The following is a 20000-nucleotide window of genomic DNA, read 5'->3' as shown; positions in this document are numbered from 1 at the left end:
GGATTTTCTGTGTTTCTCCCGGCGTCTTCCTGTGCCCTAGTTCAGCGAACTGATACCACATGTCTCCTTTCTCCCCCCATCCATTGACTACCAAATCACCACTCCATTCCATGCACGCCTCTCACCCTGATGCATGTTCAGGCCCCTATCAGCATCCTTCTGTCTCTTTTCCTCCTTCTTCGCTTCCCTCTAACACGTACAAGCAGCACTTCGCCAGTCTCTTCTCACGTATCCGCTCCATACAGCTACACAATTTCAGTATACCCTCTTCACCTCCCCTAACCACGTTCTTCGTTACTATCACACCCCTGGGCCAGGGTTTGCAACACGTTCTTTGGTCAATGCACAGCAACGTGTTCCTTAGCCCAGGTTCTGTAATACATACCCTGGTTTAGCACTGCAACAGTTTGCGTGGCTTGAGCTCTTCCGCACGTCCCCTAGTCAAGGTTCTGCAACATACACCTTGATCCAGAGACTGCAACACATCCCCTGGTTTAGAATCTGCAACCTGTAGCGTCGGTCCCTTGGTCCGACTCAGCAATATGTCCTTTGGTCTAGACTCAGCAACGCGTCCCTGGTCCAGACTCGGTCACATGTCCCCGGCCCAGGCTCTGCAACACGTCTCATGGTCCAGGCCCTGCAATACGTCTCTGGTTCAGGCTCTGCAACACGTCCCATGGTCTAGGCTCTGTAACACGTCTCCTGTTCCATGCTCTGCATTACGTACATTGCATCACTTCCTTTGGTCCAGGCTCTGCATCACATCCCTAGGTCCAGTCTACTACACGTCCCTTGTTTTAGGCTGCAGATGATGTGTGAGCAGCCAGATGGCGTGTCGTCTCCAGATGACAGCCAGCCGTCGTGACGTGCGTCTGAGACCTTGACATATGGAAGCGGTGTCAACTGAAGCCTACTTGTCTCAATTACCAGGTAATGAATAGGAAAATCCTCCTCCCCCAGAACTTCTGGCTGGTTATTGGCTGGCATTACTGCTACAGACCCCCTCGGTTCCGAGAAAGAGCTAAGCCACCGGTGAAGAAGAAGGGAAGGAAGAGATGTGGAGGGGGAAGGTGGGATAGACAGAGATAAAAAGTAAGAGGGAGGAGAGTCAGGAGGGAGTGGGGGAGATATGGTGAAAGAGATGGAAGGAAAGAGCAGAGAGGGGAAAGGATGAAGGGAAGATGGAGAGGTGCCAAAACACGGAAGTGGAACATGACACTCTGAAGAGGAGGTAAAGGAGCATAGCAGAGTAGAAAATTGGAAGGATAACATGAGAGTATGAGAAGCCGAGAAGAGAAAACGAGGAGCAAGAATGCTAAACGATACAAGGAAGGCGAGAGGAATGGTGTACAAAGAAGCCACGAACCGAGAAAATACAGCGAAGTTGATGACGACTATGAAGAAGAAAAAAAACGGAGAACACAACATAAAGGAATACGATAAAGTGAATCATTAAGCAGATGATCAGATAGTGGTGTATAATTGAAGAGAAAACTAGAATCAGGATGCAGGATAAAGAGAAGATAATAAAAAGCAATAGTGTTAGAAAACGAGAAAGAAGAAAAGCTTGGTGCAGTTGAAAGAACAAAAAATTGAAAAACTTGAACGCAAATAAGAAGGAAAGAAAACGGTGAGGATGACGTACATGTTGGAATGAAGGGAAACACAGGGCGGTATGGTGCGAATATGAAAATCAAGAGAAGCAAAGAGTGTACGGAAACCATGAATGGAGATGCTAAAAGCAAGGGGTAGTAGAAGGTAAACATCTTTCTGTTATGGAACAACAACATGGTCGTCTGTATATTACATGACCGAAATAAATGTCTGATATGAGGAGGGGAGGAGAGGAGCTCAGGAAGGGTTGGGAGGTCGAGGAAGGAGAGGTTGCTCTACTTGTCCTGATACCATCTGGTCATTGTACTTGTCTTGGTACCACCTGGCTACTGTACTAGTCTTGGCACCACCTGGATACTCTACAGTTCTTGACACCACCTGGCTACTGTACTTGGCACTCCCTGGCTACTGCACTTGACACTACCTGACTACTGTCCTTGACACCACCTGGTTATTTTTTTTTGACACCATCTGACTACTGTATTTGACACCACCTGGCTGCTGGACTTGACACCACCTGGCTACTGTATCCTTAAACGTTACCTTATCAAGTCCTTCTTGTTTATCCCGTTTTCTCTTCTTTTCTTTCATTTCAGTTCGTGTGTTGGCCGTGTCTGTTGCGTCTAGTGCTGCTCTTGCCACATTATCTTTTCAGTTACCTTTATTTCCTCTGACTGGCAGCGGTCCTCAACCAGGCCAAAGATCTTCACTGATCTAAACTTCCTCAACTCCTGTCTGACAGTTTCTATATATTGTGATGTAACTCAGGCTTCCGCTATTTCTTTAATTTCTGGGTCATCTATATCTATATCTCTGGTTCTTCCCTGGCAGATATAATTCCGCTCTCCTGCATTCTTTCTCCCTGCCTTCCAGCCCACTTCTTTCATCATCATATCTTCTCCATACTTCCCTAAGGATGTCTACTCTAAGACTAAGATATCTCACTGTTTTTGTTTCTTGTTCTCTGCCTCCAGAAGTTGACTCAAGGATCCACTATCTTGTCCATTGCTTCTACCTCAGTTCCCGACTTTCTTCCCCAGCAGCTCTCTCTCTCTCTCTCTCTCTCTCTCTCTCTCTCTCTCTCTCTCTCTCTCTCTCTCTCTCTCTCTCTCTCTCTCTCTCTCTCTTGTTGCTGCTGCTGCTGCTGCGGTTGCTTGCCTCATAGTCCTTCACATTACCCCGGCCTTGGACTCCTGTGCCAGCATTTCCCCTTGGCAGGATTATCTCTGGATCCTTTAGACCGTTCCGATTTTTAGGTTTCTCTCCCACTGCCTCCATTTCGCATTTCATGACCGTTGATATCCTCTCTTATTTGCCTTTTGAGATCACTAACTTCCCTCTCTATTTAAGGCATCTTTTGCTCCTGGATGGTTAGTTGCTTGTTTGGGCTTGAGGCCAATCAACTGCCAGAGTTATTAAGGCCGTCAACGTCAGGCCACTGCCACCAAACTGAAAATTCGTTAACCCTCTCCTCATGTGTTGAAGATAAATCTACAGTTACATACACTCTCGCTTTGTACGTGACTCTGCAACTTATGTATATATATATATATATCCTCATGTCATCCATCAGGTGAATCTTTTCCTCAACTTTTGACTATTTTCAACACGCTAATCACTAAGGTTCCCCAGGGCTGCTTGACAGACAGACACACAGGTAACTGATGGAGGCTTTGATGAGTGTGTTTGTGTGTGTGTGTGTGTGTGTGTGTGTGTACACGGGAAAATGTAACTGGTGTCTGTATGGTTGGGTGGTGTTTAAAACTGAGCTCGGCAATCAGTTGTTTAAAGTTTGTCGTGTCATTTCGTTGCATATACGATGCCTTTTTTTCAGCGTAATAGTTACTGGGAACTGAGTGATCCGTGAGTTTAAATTACTAGAGCGTGAGGCAGGGGTAAGCTGTTCATTTCCTCTCTAGTGGATGACGGTTAGGTATGGAGTGGTGTGTATGTGAGGAGTCTGGTGATGGTGCAAAGGAGCGAGTGTCAAGCATGCTCAGGCACGACTGTTGAAATGATATCTAGTTTTCCTGTTCCTTGTATCTACACTTGAGACTTTGCCCCTGCTTACATGAACTTTGCCCCTGCTTACATGAACTTTGCCCCTGCTTACATGAACTTTGCCCCTGCTTACATGAACTTTGCCCCTGCTTACATGAACTTTGCCCCTGCTTACATGAAGTTAAGAGGCGCCCTTTTTTTCTTTGCGTAAAGATGACCAGGACGGAGACCAGAGACTCTCGTATGACTTCTAGATCCCAGTCAGATGTCTCTCTTTAGCAATTTAGTTTGACGATGGGGGAATTTATTCTTTTACCGCTGTCATCTAGCTGTTTCAAGATAACCTGGCCGCTACTCCTTAAGTAAACCCTTTGGCGCAACTAGCCCGAGGAAAATGTACCCATCCTGAGCATACAAGTTATTCTTGCCAGAGATTGTCCCAGGTGTCAGTGAATAGCATAGCGTCATCTTTGTAGCACGTCCGTAGCCGACAGATGACGTCAGCTAACTCTTATTCTTGGATCAACGTTACGTAGTACCTGGATCGACCCCTCTTCCCTATCTATTCTACAGTCTCCCTGTGTTTGCCTAACAACTCCTCGCTGCTGTGCCTCCTTATCTTCACTCCCTCCCCTACATCGAAGCAGATAATGGTGTCAACTGCGTTGCCTAACACCTGATGATCCTGTCTTTAGATTTAACCTGAGAATCCCCTACACTGACACAGACTTACAATGGAACACAAAGGAATTCAAACAGCAACTGATCATTAGATCCTAACGAGGCTATTAGTAGTACTACAAGAGATCAGAAGCTCATAGATTAATGTGGTAAGAGCAGAAAGACATACAGATATTTCGGAGAAAAACCCGTAAACATTAGCTGCAGTGAAGGAGTTGCAAATGATGTCAGTCGAAACGCAATCGTTATCGTCTGCTTTTAACATATGTATGGTACTGCTTGCTATGGGCTACTCGAACTGGTAAATCACTCCATGTGTTAACATTCCTGTTCAAAGAGTACCTTGCTTCAACCGAGGTAAAACTTTTGCCCACGAGTTTGTATCCATTACTACGCTGCAAGATCAGACGAATTAAGGCTTAATTAGATTGTTAGATCGAGATTATCGAAGTTTTAGATCCTTTTGAATATCTTTGTTGATTCATCTCTTAACCTGTTTTCTAAGCCAAATAGATTTAAGTGATTTCGTCGGTTATCATAGGACTTGCGTCTCAATCAAGGAATCATCTTTTTAGCTCGCTCTGTACTCTCTCCATTCTGTCTGTCATTCCACAAGTAGGATGACCAAAACTGGACACAATATTCAAAATGAGGACGCACCAGTGAGTGTAAAGAGTCGGGATAACATCCCAAGAATCCTTTTTGCCGTTTCTCTGCCCTGCTCATATGGCTTTAGGTTGCCAGAGATTATGATACCCAAATCTTTTTACCCACTCGTCTTTTCTGGCTCGTTAGAATTCATACTTTTGCTTGGAATTTTCGTGTTTGCTGCTGATGTATAAACACTGAACTTATTCAACTCAAATTCGTTTCTCACCTGTGAGCCCAGTCCATCAGTTTGTGTATGTCAGTTAGAACCTGCAAACGTACATTTTCTGTTCTGGAATAATTGCTCAGCTTAGTATCGTCTGCAAAATTCGTCATCATCGAATGCAAGTGATTATCACTGTCACTGATATGTGTGAGATAGAGAACCGGTTCTAAGACTGATCAAAGCGGCACGAGCCAACCCACAGTTATGCAAGGTGAGAGACTATTGATAAAAAGATTGACAAAAGACTCACCCAGGAATCTTTTAATTGTGTTTCCTTGTCTTTTCCGTTTCTGTTAAAAAAAAAAAAACTAAATGATTACAAATTAGTTATAACAGATATTACCACAACGTTCAGCGTCTATCCATACATGAACATTCTCATACCTTAGACAAGCAGCTACTTTGTACCTATAATGGCTTGAAAATCTCTATATGAATCATCTAGGATCTTCTAACTCACAGGGACAATCAAACACGGCAGACATTGCTCGCCTTTATATTTGTAACACGAGAAACTTGATGATCTGATATCAAGGAAGACCAGTAATATCAGTATTGGTGGTTAACCGACAAATCATTGAGAAGTGACTCACATAATACTATAAACAAAATATAACCTCTGGGAAACATGGGTTAGAAATTCAATCCAACATTTGAGCAAGTGAGGAAGACTTGAGAGTGACAAGGACCTCTGGTTCTATACGCCAGAGTAAGTCTGATGGCACGGCAGTAATACTCTCTTCCAACCAAGGAAACTCACGGTGCTACCTGGAGCCCAGACCATACCAGGTGGTAACCAACAGATCGCATCTTGCTATGAGAAACTGCGTGTAAAGTGCGGGGTTCTTAGCCTCTGACGCTACTCCAGGCAGGTGGTGGCCCAAGACTCGATGTCACAAGGCGGTGGTGATCCCAGACGGTCTCGATGTCACAGGGTGGTGGTGACCACGAACAGCCTCGATGTATGAAGGTGATGGTGACCCCGGAAGGCGTCGTTGTCACAGGGAGGTGGCTACCCGGAACGGCCTCGATGCCTCAGGGTTTTCCTGGTCAAAACAGCGTCGATGTCGCAGGGTAGCGGTGGCCCCGGATGGCGCCGATGTCGCAAGATGGTATTAGCCCCGAACGGTGTCGTTATTGCAGGGTGATGGTGGCCCCAGACAACATCGACGTTGCAGGGTGGCCCCGGAAGGTGTCAATGTCACAGGTTTGTGGCCCCAGACGGCGTTGCAGTGCAAGGCGATGGTGGCCCCGGATGGCATTGCTGTTAAAGAGACAGTGGTGGCCCCAGGAGACATCGATGTCGTAGGGCGATGTTGGACCCACACTGCGTCGTTGTAGCAGGGCGGTGGTGGTCACATATGGTGCCGTTGCCGCGAAGGCGGTGGTGACTACGGATGGCGTCACAGTGTGGCCACGGACGACGCTGTGGAAGGGGCTTGAGAATGTTATGTTGTGGTGGTGTTGTGTGGTATCATCTGGAGATTACACAAGTGTGGTGATGATACTGGACGACCAGATGCAATACAGAGCTTGGAAACAAGTAAGATGATATTTTCATACGGCCTGGAACCTAGACCCAAGTGCGATCATAGTTTTGTACGCTACGGAGTCTAGAGCCAAGTGTGGTCAAAGTGTTGGACGACCTGGAACCTAAAGTTAAGTGTAGTTATAACATTGGACGACTTAGAGCCTCGAGCCAAGTGTGCATGGGAAGTAAAGCTTAGAGAAGACCTGTCCTTTAATGACGACATGTTGAAGGACAATAGTAGTGTCTTGGTGTCATAATCTTATGTGACAGCGAGTAAAGCAGACGGCATCTCCCCACCCACCTCTTCCTCAGCACAACAGTCTGCTGGAAGAACGTTGAAAAGGAACATACTGTAGCATGAGGGTATACTGCCGTTAAAATTTCATTAGAAAGTGTGAACGAAAAATACCTTCCTACTCCAACTATAGGGGCTTCACTAGGGACGAGGCTCAAACCAGAAACGGAAGAAATGAATGATTGAGTTTTTAGAAGTTAAATTCAGAAGTTTTTTCGTCTTGAAACTGGCTTGTTGAATGATAGCAGATATCTTTGAAGTATTTGTCTAGCTTTGATCTTATGATATGGTTACCACTGTGAATTCATTTCGGCATTCTATTGCTCTAAAGCCGAAAAGACATGCCCGCATTCTTGCTACATCTATCATTCATTTGTTTTTGTTTTTATTATTATTCGTGACCGCAGAGTTCCATCGAATGCGAAGAATTTATTGTACATCACCCTGGCTAAATTGTTATGAAGCCTTACATTAGATTTTGAAGTCTAAGCATTATAGTCTTTCTTTATAAGGCTTAATTTTGAGCGATGAAGTAATTTTTGTTACCCGTCTCTGAATTCATTCTTGTTTTGCTTCATCTTTGATCAAGTCTGATGATCAGCGTATTCCAAGTTAGGTCTGACTAGAGCGTTGTGAAGAGTGAGTATTGTATCCCACGTTTTTCAGTTAAGAGTTCAAGACATGAAACCCAGTAATCTCTCAGCTTTATCACATGCTGTTAGGTACTGATACTGTTTGTTATTTTAAGATTAGGTCATAATTTGCAATCATTCCAAGGTCGTTTTCTTATTCCACTTCTAATAATGACTTACCGACCATATCATATTCATAAGTAATAACTTCGTTACTTTGCATTTGCCTACAGTAAAGTTCATCTGCAGTGTCCCTGACCACGCCATCAATTCTTTTAAATCATTTTGAATCTCGGAGCAGATTTTCTTTAGCTGGCACAAAATCTGTAAATTCTCTGCCATTGGTAAATTTTGAAATTCTACTGGTGACTCCAGACTCGACTCCAAGTCACTGACATAGATATTGAACAGAATGGGTCCTGGGACTAATCCCTGTGGTACCTCACTTGTCATATTTGTAATCCAGTTGGATGTTCCCCAATCTAATACCATGAGATATTTTCCGTCTGTGAGCTCGTCCCTTACCCATGCACTGGTTCAGTTTTCTATTTAGTTTTAAAGATCACTCTTTTGTGTGATACTTTGTAGAAACCTTTTAGATCGTCTAGATCTACAGCGTTTGGGGTCACTTTAAACCTCTTGTTATCATCTAGAAAAAACTAAAGAATTTCAATAGATTCATGAAATACGATCTTTCATTTCGAAACCCATTTTAATATTTGGCTGACGGTTTGTCATCTAAAATCTTACTGTCGTATCTCATTGTCATAACATCATCCTAGAACCGAATTTAGGCAGACAGGACGATAGTACGAAGTACGATTTCAATCTCCCTTTTTAATAGTGTTACACAAGCAGGTCTGCAGTCTTGTGGTACCTTCCCTTCTTAGCGCGAGTCGTTGACAATTTTGGTGACAGGAAATGCTATGTTTCCGGCTGGTTTCCTCCGTCATCCCGGGCGGGGGTTGTTTCGTCAGGATCAGTTGACTTATTCAGGTTTTCCGTAGATAGTCAAGAACTTCATTGCACTGACTATTCTACAGCTTAATTTTTCTCTTGTACATAGAAGTACGTCTCGTTGATAGTACACGCTGAATTGAGACTTCTGTTTAAAAAGAAAACAATCTCTTTATTGTAATCAGATAAGGTGTCACTACAAGCAGATAATAAGTCTCTAATTTCTTTGATTTTCTTCTCCATTCTTTAACACTCACTGATTCCTTCGAGAATTTTTCTTCACTTTAAAGGAAACTGTATTCTCGAAAGCATTTATTACTCTTTCTCAATGTCTTTGATTCTGGTTTTATTGGTTGTCTGTTTGTGGACATCACTCAATGTGAAAAGTCATTGCTTTAATTCGCTTATTCTCGTGGTTACACGTCAACTATATAATGAGTTTCTTCCTATAAAGTCACACAGTTTTCTACAGATTTTCTGAATGGGGTGGGGTGCAACACATAACCACCTAAAAAATGATTTTGTGTAAAATATTCATTGATCCCATGTATTGTGACACACCTTCATCGACACCAGTGCTATGTGCCCTGGTTAGGTTAGGTTAGGTTAGGTTAGTTTAGTCTTTCTTTAATACCGACCTGCCCTGTGTAGATGATCTTTACTGAAAGCATTGCATCCTGGTACAGTATTCTGTACTAAGGGGCTGTCATTTGAAATAATCATCCAGGTTTATGTTATTGGTGAGATGTTAGGATATTCTGACGTTGGTTTGTTACACGTTTTACGTTAACGTTTCTGGTGTTGTCAAGTTAATGTGTCACTCGGGAAGGTAATAAGTGTCGCAAGTCTCTGAGACCAAGACTTAGTTCTTAGATCTATCATTTTTGAGTCCTCTAACACAGGATCTGGCCCAGTGTCACCTGGCCAGTCTGACAGTGACTTCCCGGGTTAATATGACCAAACCTTTCCCTGGACTTGAAAGATAACTGCTTAATTTCTTCGTTTAACTTCCCATCTAACTGTACTTTCCAAACTCCATTGAAATGCAGGCCATCTTCGGCAAGCATCCTCTCACCACTATATTTATCCTAAAAATCTATGTATTGTTATCTACATCCTCGGACCTACCAGTACCTACTACTCTGTACAGATTCCTGAAATTCTACTTAAAAATCATTGTTCCTTGTTCATACCAAGGATGGAGTTCCACTACTGTTGTCTTCCCGCCACAACCACTGTCTTCCCGCCACAACCACTGTCTTCCCGCCACAACCACTGTCTTCCCGCCACAACCACTGTCTTCCCGCCACAACCACTGTCTTCCCGCCACAACCACTGTCTTCCCGCCACAACCACTGTCTTCCCGCCACAACCACTGTCTTCCCGCCACAATCACTGTCTTCCCGCCACAACCACTGTCTTCCCGCCACAACCACTGTCTTCCCGCCACAACCACTGTCTTCCTGCAGTTTTCCTTAAACTTCGTAACGGGTGACCTATACTCTTCTAGGATTCCTTCTGGTCTACCCTGACCCACGTTGTTTTTTCCAGCCTGGACAACCAGTTACATTGTCCTTTTCAGTGACCCTAATCCTGTGCCTTGTGAGTCAAGTCTTTCAGGCTAGTGCCTGGGTGACACCTCCTCCTTCTACAAAACTCTGGTCGAGCTATGAAACTAAAGAATCTCATACATCCTCCATCTCGTTTCCCAGCCCTATGAAACCTAGTTTTAGTTTCTATTGCCATTACTTTTCTTCCTACTTTGGGTCTCGTACCATCCTTAACCAACTGGAAGTTATCATTGCTATCTGAAGTTGTCTATACCTTGACCTTCCTTGTTTCTAGATTACCCAATTCATTAATACCACGCTCATCTCCCGTGCCACAATGAGTCCTGAATCGCCCTTACACAATCTATTGATAACACTTTCAATGTCTATCCTGTCATCAAAGATCAATTATGTCTATACCTTGACCTTCCTTGTTTCTAGATTACCCAATTCATTAATACCACGCTCATCTCCCGTGCCACAATGAGTCCTGAATCGCCCTTACACAATCTATTGATAACACTTTCAATGTCTATCCTGTCATCAAAGATCAATTATGATTATGATAGTATTATCATATATAGCCCCATGACCCCTTTTATGGACTCATGCGGCTTCGAGGCTGCGCTACAGTTATGGGCTGGGAAATGATGGATTCCTTAAGAGTGAGAGGGTCCTCAACGAGACTCTACGCTCTTTTGTCAACTGACGATGATGCAGCCTCACCAAAGGCAGGAGGAGTCTGGTAACACCTTTCTTTCAACAACTTACAATACAGATAACAAAGGACGTTAAACACTTTCACCTTCCCAGCTGCATTGTGGGCAAGCCAAGTGAGCAGCGGAAGGCATCTGAGTGATTAATTTTCTTTTTATCTCACTGGCTTAAGAGCTCTGAACAGAGCACGTCAGTCCTATGGTCATAGTTCTGAGCTGTTTGAAGGCTAGAACTAAGAATAGTTTTAGTGTTAGACGAACCTGAAGCCCCCAGAGCCACGTATGGCCATAGTTATGGACGACGTGGAGCCTAGACCTAAGTGTAGGTATATTTCTGGGTGACCAAAAGCCAAGTGTGGTTATAGTTGTCGACGACCTGGTGGCTAGAACCAAGTAAAGTCATAGTGTTGGACGACCTAGAACCTACAACTAAATCTAGAAATAGAGCTGGACGACCTGGAGCCTATAGCTGAGTATGATCATAGTGTTTGACGACCTAGAACCTAGAGTCAATTGTGGTCAATGTCTTGGACGACCTGGAGCCTAGTATCAAGTGTGGTGATACTTCTGTTCATGGAGACAGAACGGAGACAACACCCCGTTCCTGTAGACAGATTGGAGACAAACATTTGTGCCTGGTAGCAGGATGGAGACAGCAGGTATGCTTAGAGACAGGTGGGAGACGACTTCTGTTCCAGGAGACAGAATAGAGACATTTTATGCGCAAGGAGACAATAAAGAGACATCTTAATGCTTCCGGAGACGGAATGAAGATATCTCTACCTGGAGGGAGTGCTTAAAAACACCATTTTTACGAGGAGACAGCACCGAAACACAATACATGACAAGACAGCAAGGAGACAGCATATGTGGCATAAAACAGTGGGAAACAACATGCGAGTCCGAAGTCGGCATGGAGACAATATCTGTGCCTGAAGTCACTATGAAGACATTATATATACGAACATAAAAGGAAAAACTGGAAACAACACTTGTTCCTGGACATAACATATGTGTCTAGAAAGAGCATGAAGACAACATATGCGCCAGGAGACAGCTGGAAGGCCAGATACTTGCCAGGAAACAGCTGAGGGACAACATATATGTCAGGAGACAGCTGAGAGACAACATATGTGCCAGGAGATAGCTGAGGGAATAACATATGTGTCAGGAGACAGCTGGGAGACAACATATGTGCCAGGAGACAGCTGGGAGACAACATATGTGCCAGGAGACAGCTGGGAGACAACATATGTGCCAGGAGACAGCTGGGAGACAACATATGTGCCAGGAGACAGCTGGGAGACAGCATATGTGCCAGGAGACAGCTGGGAGACAGCATATGTGCCAGGAGACTGCTGGGAGACAACATATGTGCCAGGAGACAGCTGGGAGACAACATATGTGCCAGGAGACAGCTGGGAGACAAGGTGAGATACTGGAGCATCTCTGTCATCCACCGGAGTGGTAGAACTGGCGAGGAGACGGCCACGTCGTGTCGTAGCGACGTCTGTAATGATAGACAGGTTTATGGTATGAAATGGACAGAAACTGCACCTGGCATCACTTGTCGACAAAAAGAAAAAAAAAACGGGAACATGAGTAACAACTACATAAGTTACTAGCGTGAATGAATTCATTTTTAGTCTTTGTACTGTAATGTTGGCATGAGAAGCTGTGTTGAGAAGTTGTAGAGGCCGGATACACACACCTCCTGGCTTTCACACACTTCCTGGGTATCACACATCTGATCATTACACAACTCCTGAATCTCACACGCCTTCTGCCTCCTTACACACATCCTGACACTGGCCTACCTGCCCCTGACACGGCTCCCGATCCTCACACACATCCTGACCCTAATAACCTGTCCCTCATACACCTCCTGCCCCTAAATCTCTTCCAGACCCTCAGACAACTCCTACCCATCTCACACCTCCTGCCCCTTACACACACTCTACCCTTCATACACCTTTTCCACTGAAATGACATCTCTCCGGAGGAGAGTCAAAGCGGTGCCACTAGTCGAGGAGGGCTGGATGGTTCCATGTGAACACTCGACTGCATCTAGTAACTGGGACCAACCTTACCTTATCGACACTGCACCTAGACTTGCGCCTTTACCCTTTTCTGCAACATTTGCAGCCTCAGATGCAACCTTCTCTCTGTTGAACCCTATCCGTCTATTTTCTCACCTAACCGTCTCTCTAATACACAAGTGTCCAAGGCTGCCTCTTCTCTTCTAACTATAACTTCCGCCACTGCGTCCGCTGCAAGGTTGGTGTATGTGCTTCTTATAGTTTAAAAACGTTGGATGTTGATAAAACAATTTAAAAACGTTGTATGTTGATAAAACAATTTAAAAACGTTGTATGTTGATAAAACAATTTAAAAACGTTGTATGTTGATATTTAAAAAGTTGTATGTTGGTCAAACACTTAAAAAGCTTGCAATTCAATCTGCAATGGCATATGATAAACTAAATGAAACAACAATATTATTCTAACTGAAGAGGTAAGATTGCGATACCTGGAAACTGAACTGCAGATGGCGCCACTAGCAGGTCGACCGCTTGTAACCTGGAAAATAATTCATCTGTTATTCAAAAGGTTATTGTCATCATTGCTGTTATCATTATCATATCTTTACGATTATAATCAACAGTAGTAGTAGTAGCAGTAGTAGTAGTAGTAGAATCAGCAGTAGTGGTATAACCATTATGATGGTGAGGGTGGGAGAGAGGCAGCCTACCCTGTAAAGCCTGCTGGAGGTTGGTAGAGCTGCCCAGCCTGGCCACATCTAGTGCCGTCTTGCCTGTCAGGGAGGAAGATAAAGTTAGTTTTCTTTCCTAGAACGATCAAAGATCACACATTTAGGTTTGATTACCATCCCAGGATACACGACAATCACACTCTGAGATACGTTATTATCCCAGGAGACACGACGCTCACGCTTTGGCACTGGTTATCATTTCTGGATGAACGGCTACAAGAATTTAAGTAAATTTATGATCCTAGGATGAAGGACGATCACACCAGCCTTAGTTTTACCCAAGGATGAAAGACAATCACACTTTGGAGTTAGTCTCAATCCGAGGAAGAAAGATATTCTCGTTGGATAGGGGATGGGGCAGGCTAGGTTGATTTATACCAAGATAAAGGGTAATATCCTCCACATTTCATCAATACCCCAAAACGGAGGACAATATAGCCTAGGATGAAAAGCCATAGTCTTTGATTCCACACTGTACTGCCGTGAGATTATACTCGTATCCCAGGAGAAGAGACGATAATCTTCAACCACGATTGAGGAACTTAAGAAACCCTCGAGACCTGATCGAGGTATGTCAGTGAGGCGTGACACTCTCTCACAGTGCAAGGTTTATAGCTTGAAGTGTTGACCATAAGACGAAGGATGTAATACTCACTAAGATTTCCGGATCGGATCTCATGTTTATTTTTGGTCATCCGATTATGACAAAGATGAAAAATAACTAAAATGGATTCAGAAGCGAAAAGGAATCAATTTCATCCCCTCAGATACAAGTCTTAGAACTGCTCTCCCTTGAAAAGCGCAGAATCCAGGGAGATCCAACTGAAATTATGAAAATACTAGAAATTCCCGATAACGTGACATTGGATAGAGATTCAGCGACCATTTATAACCGTATGAAACTGAACGAAGGAAATATATTATCGATGTGTGCAAACTTTTTCTATTTCAGCTACAGAGTTGGAGGACAACAAAATAAATTACCACAAGTTGCATCAAATGCGAAGCCTTTTGATACCTTCAAGTCAGGGCCAGGCAAGCAATGCAGACTATTTCAAGAAAAAAACTGATGTTACTTTCAGTGGGGAACCCTTCCCATTCACGCTTTCCTACAGAAGTCCCACTGCAGTATATCCTTTTCATTCTACATGATGTTCCTTTCTAAATTTTTTCCTACCGGCTGTCGAACCAGATGGATTGGTGAGGGATGGTGGGAAGGTGTGGTGACCAGGGTTGATGGGCGTGGTCGTGGTGAGGGAGGGTGTGGTAACCTCTCGCAGCAGCGAGCAAACGAGGGTTCAGTGGGGTTTGAATCTGCTAGTACCCTCAAATCAAGACAAATACTTCTGTGATGTCCATCACCAGTCAATACGAAGGTTACAGGAAGGAAAAAGAAAATGGACATTTGAATTTACTGCTTCAAAATTCCTTTTCCATGGAGAACCTCGATGTAACTAGGTAAGAGAACTTTTCCCTTTCACACTTTCCCATGACATTTCAATGGCAGTACTCTCTCTCTCTGTTTATATATATATATATATATATATATATATATATATATATATATATATATATATATATATATATATATATATATATATATATATATATATATTTCTTTTTTTTTTTTTACTGCCAGCTGTTGTGCTGGAGGGAGTGGTCAGAGGGAGTGCATCTTATACTTTATCATCCTGTTTACCATAAACAAGCCTGTGACCTCAGGACACTACTAGCGTCCTCTAGAAGATAACCTTATGGGTCATTAGGTCTCTTGTCGATTGTCCTTCCCATGTGCTCCCTTCCTGCCTCCTTGACTCTTTCTCTCCCTCCTACTTCTTCCATCTCTGCCTCCTTCATCCTCTTCCCTCCTGCATCTCTACCTCCCATCGTCCCTTCCTTCCTTTCTTCTTACCTCCCTCCATCCCCCCTTGTCCAACTTCTAACCCTCCCTCCCTCCTTCTCTTCCTCCCTGCCTGCCACACGTACCTTTACTGTCCCTCAGGTCAGTCCTGGGGCACCGGTTCAGCAGCTCCCGTAGCACCTGTAGCTTGGTGTTCTCCACATCCGCCAGCCTCCGCCTCGCCTCCTCGCCCGTCTTCCTCGTCACTTTCTCGTCTCTCTTGGTCACCACACTGTAGTGCAGGGCGGTCCTTCCTGCCCAGAGAAGGTTACATCCACCTGTTATCATCTGGCGTGTGTGTGTGTGTGTGTGTGTGTGTGTGTGTGTGTGTGTGTGTAATTATGTACCTGTAATTGCGTACTTGTGCTGTACAGAAGTGGAGGTTTACACTTGTGGGGACCCATCTCTTGATCGTTCCATACTACCACACTTCATACGTTTATGTATGCTGTCTGCATTAACCATGTCCTCAGCCTTAAATGCCATTTATCCACCACTCTGATACTATAACAATACTTCTTTACATCTTAACAAAGTTCTTGCTTGATTTAATGCTATGTCCTCTGGTTGTTCTGCCCCTACATTTCTCGAAGAACTGTTTACTATTCACTTCATTATGACCAAATTACCCCTTACTCTTCTACCTTCCAAAGTGGGCAAATTAAAGGCCCTAGCCTATCCTTGTCACTTAGCCCACTTGATTCTAACATCTTTGTTGCCCTCCTCTGTATCTTTTCTCTGAACACTTTGGTCTTCTTTAGGTGCGGTAACCAAACTTGAGAAGCATTTTCGTGTTTTATCCTTAAGTAGGATATGAACAGCTTACTAATTCTTTCTTTATTCATATACTTGAAAGTCAATTTGATACTGACCAGCAGACAATTTGTCACCTTAATTCTCCTAATGTTGGACTTCGGCAACAGCTTCGGGACGATGTCTACTCTGAAGTCTCTTTCACAAACAGGTTCATGAAGCTCGTTTCCAGCCAGATAACAACCATACTGAGGCCATCTTTTACTTTCTCCCATCCTCATTTACTTTGCATTTGGTCGGGTTGAATGTCATCAACCATGTATCAGAAAAACTTTGGAGTCTATTTAGGTCCTTTTTATAGATTGCTACGAACTTTTTCGCTTTTCATTTCCCACAAGAACTTTGCATCATCACTGAACATATTCATGAAGGAGTCCGTACCTTTAAAGAAGTCATATACATAGATCAAGAAGAGTAATGGACCCAGAGGAGAACCTTGTGGCACTACGATGGTCACTTCAACCCATCTGGAGAGGGTTCCTCGTGACATGTGTCCTTTGTCGCCTTCCACTGAGACAATCTTATATTCATTCAAGGAGTTTCCCATCTATTCCTGCTTGATGTTCCAGCTTTTCTTAATCAGCTTCTCACGAGGAAGCGCCTAATGCTTTTTAGCAGTCTAGATACAAACAATTCATGCAGCCTCTCTCTCTCTCTCTCTCTCTCTCTCTCTCTCTCTCTCTCTCTCTCTCTCTCTCTCTCTCTCTCTCTCTCTCTCTCTCTCTCTCTCTTCGTCACAACACAGCTTGCAGATCCTTTGCTTTTTGACATTTTTTATCAAACTATTCTACCCTCTCTCGTAACATTCTTTCTGTATTTAAGGCTTAACATACCCATATTCTTTTTCCCTTACTGAGAATTCACAGAACCTCACCATAATGCCCTGGTCTCTGGCTACTGAACTCCACTTCCCAATATAGATTACCGTAGACTCCTCATCTACCACACAGTCATGCATGACACGACCATTTCTTTTCCAACCGAAGTATCATACGTATATAATATTCTCTGTATCCATGCTAGTATGTGTGAAGATTGTTTTTCCCATTCTCCACCATTTGAATAGATTTTCCACCAATCTATCTCAAAAATTCAAATTTCCCTTCACTAAGAGAGCCAATTTTTCTTCTCCTTATCTTTTCTTTTCTTCCTTGTCATTGCGTATCCATCAGGAAAGATTCCCATAGATCTATTGTATATAGCTTTTACATGTGTTGTGCGCGCGCGCTTGTGTGTGTGTGTGTGTGTGTGTGTGTGTGTGTGTGTGTGTGTGTGTGTGTGTGTGTGTGTGTGTGTGTGTGTGTGTGTGTGTGTGTGTGTGTGTGTGTGTGTGTGTGTGTGTGTGTGTGTGTGTGTGTGTGTGCGTGTGTGTGTGTGTGTGTGTGTGTTTGTGTGATTAAGGATTACAGTATATTCTCTTAATCTCTTCTTAGATTTACCAAGACTATCTTGCAAGTGTTCTATCTCCCACATATATGTGACCTGAAGCATGATATGGACAACACAGGAGCCTCACACATCACACCCCTGACACATAGACCTGAGGTAGTGAACATCTAGCCAGCCATGTGGACGGCAGAGGCCACACATACGAGGCGCCATCCGCGCGTGCGTCACTCACTCACCGAAGTTGTCCTGAATGTCGAGTTGAGCACCAGCGTCCAGCAGGTTCTTCACCATCTCCAGCTGACGGTAGTACACCGCCTTGTGCAGGGCTGTGTGACCTGTGGGACAGGTTACAAGGTACAGGGTATTACTTGCAAAGTGAATATCTTTTGCCTTTTTCTTTAATACAGTCTGCCAGGATATATCTATCCTATACCATACTGCCCGGACGTATATCCTATTCTATAGTCTATCTCTGGATATCATATAGGACATATTACAAACTATAGATTACTATCATAGAACTCCAGGATAACGTAAACTGTGCAAACGTGTGACATATTAACAAATCCTGATTTCAGACTATATTGCTACCCAGACCAACATACGGCCCCATGTTCTGACTCATACTGAAGCAAACATACTAAAAGTACATCAAAATGTCTGAACAAACTATGAGCCACAATACCATATCATACCCAAGCAAGATCTACCAGACATATCACAGGCCAGATCTCATGCGCTTGTACACGTCAAGTCTCTGGTACTCTACCTGCATCATCAATGTGTTATCAAAGTGTACATGAAATCTACATCAGTTTCACAAATACTCCGTAAACCACCAGAAATATCCAGGAATGTGACATACAACTGCTGCACAGCACTTCTATGTCGACCTGGAAAATAGCACACACACACACACACACACACACACACACACACACACACACACACACACACACACACACTCACACACATACACACATACACAATGGCCGGATATATCATCATACTGGCCGAGCCTGACATGCTCTCCTTTTCCCACAATCCCCAAGTGATACATAGATATACTCACTAGCATTACAAACTAGCTTAATTACAAGCGTGAAGTACTATTTTATGTACTAGCGTGAAAAAACTAGCTAAATTACTAGCGCCAAATAGCAGCTTTTCTACTAGCATTAAAAACTGGCCTAATTATTAGCATGACATACTAGCTTATCTACTGACGTGACAGATTAGCTTAACTACTAGCGCAATAAACTAGCTGAACTATTAGCATGACCTAAAAGTATGACATACTAGCGTGCCATGAGACCATGACTAGCCAAAAGAACATGAGAGCATGACAGACGAGAATGACATGACAGCGTGACATACTAGCATGTTACGAGAGCATGACATACTAGCATTGCCTGAGGGCATGACATACTTGCATGACATGAGAGCATGACACATTAACATGTAGTGAACACATGATATAAGAGAATGACAGGAGAGCATGTCATACTAGCATGACACGACAGCATAACATGCTAGCTTAACTACTAGCATGTTGCACTGATGTGACCACCCACTATGACGTAACTACTAGCATGTTGTAATGATGTGACCTCCTACTATGACGTAATGGCGCAACATTCGCGAAACATACTAATATAACGTAACATAGCGATGACCCAGCAAGACCAACTGAACTGATTACGAGTCTCACCACTACTCTAGCCTGGTGCTGCTCACCACTACTCTAGCCAGGTCCTGCTCACCACTACTCTAGCCTGGTGCTGCTCATCACTACTCTAGCCTGGTGCTGCTCACCACTACTCTAGCCTGGTGCTGCTCACCACTACTCTAGCCTGGTGCTGCCACCACTACTCTAGCCTGGTGCTGCTCACCACTACTCTAGCCTGGTGCTGCTCACCACTACTCTAGCCTGGTGCTGCTCACCACTACTCTAGCCTGGTGCTGCTCATCACTACTCTAGCCTGGTGCTGCTCACCACTACTCTAGCCTGGTGCTGCTCACCACTACTCTAGCCTGGTGCTGCTCACCACTACTCTAGCCTGGTGCTGCTCACCACTACTCTAGCCTGGTGCTCACCATCTTTCTCCTTCTTGTTTGGGTCCGCGCCAGCCTGCAGGAGCAGCGGTACCACAGGCTGTCTCTCCCACACTGCTGCAGCCAGTAGCGGCGTGATCCCTGCCAAGATACAACAGCCATGGTTAGTACCACCATCTAACTGTGTTAGTACCACCACCTGACTGTGTTAGTACCACCA

The 20000-nt window shown here is 44.0% G+C and overlaps 1 protein-coding gene across 2 annotated transcripts in view; it reads right to left on the bottom strand.

Annotated features, from left to right (window-relative positions):
• Positions 1–5650: 5650 nt before the first annotated feature.
• Positions 5651–20000, bottom strand: part of LOC139751598 (uncharacterized) — an 83692-nt gene continuing 69342 nt past the window's right edge. The window contains exons 8-13 of one of the 2 annotated variants that reach the window (XM_071667198.1): positions 19823–19921; positions 17962–18060; positions 15610–15777; positions 13603–13665; positions 13381–13430; positions 5651–12361 (exon numbers count right to left, since the gene is read on the bottom strand). In XM_071667198.1, the coding sequence (XP_071523299.1) occupies positions 13408–13430; positions 13603–13665; positions 15610–15777; positions 17962–18060; positions 19823–19921 (452 nt within the window). In that variant the 3' untranslated portion in view covers positions 5651–12361; positions 13381–13407. The remainder of the gene's footprint in view (positions 12362–13380; positions 13431–13602; positions 13666–15609; positions 15778–17961; positions 18061–19822; positions 19922–20000) is intronic. The other variant, XM_071667199.1, reaches the window with a different exon arrangement.

The sequence above is a fragment of the Panulirus ornatus genome, chromosome 11 (assembly GCF_036320965.1).
Source record: "Panulirus ornatus isolate Po-2019 chromosome 11, ASM3632096v1, whole genome shotgun sequence".
NCBI lineage: Eukaryota > Metazoa > Arthropoda > Malacostraca > Decapoda > Palinuridae > Panulirus > Panulirus ornatus.
The sequence above is the reverse complement of the archived record's forward strand: the minus strand, read 5'-3'. Positions and strand labels throughout refer to the sequence as shown.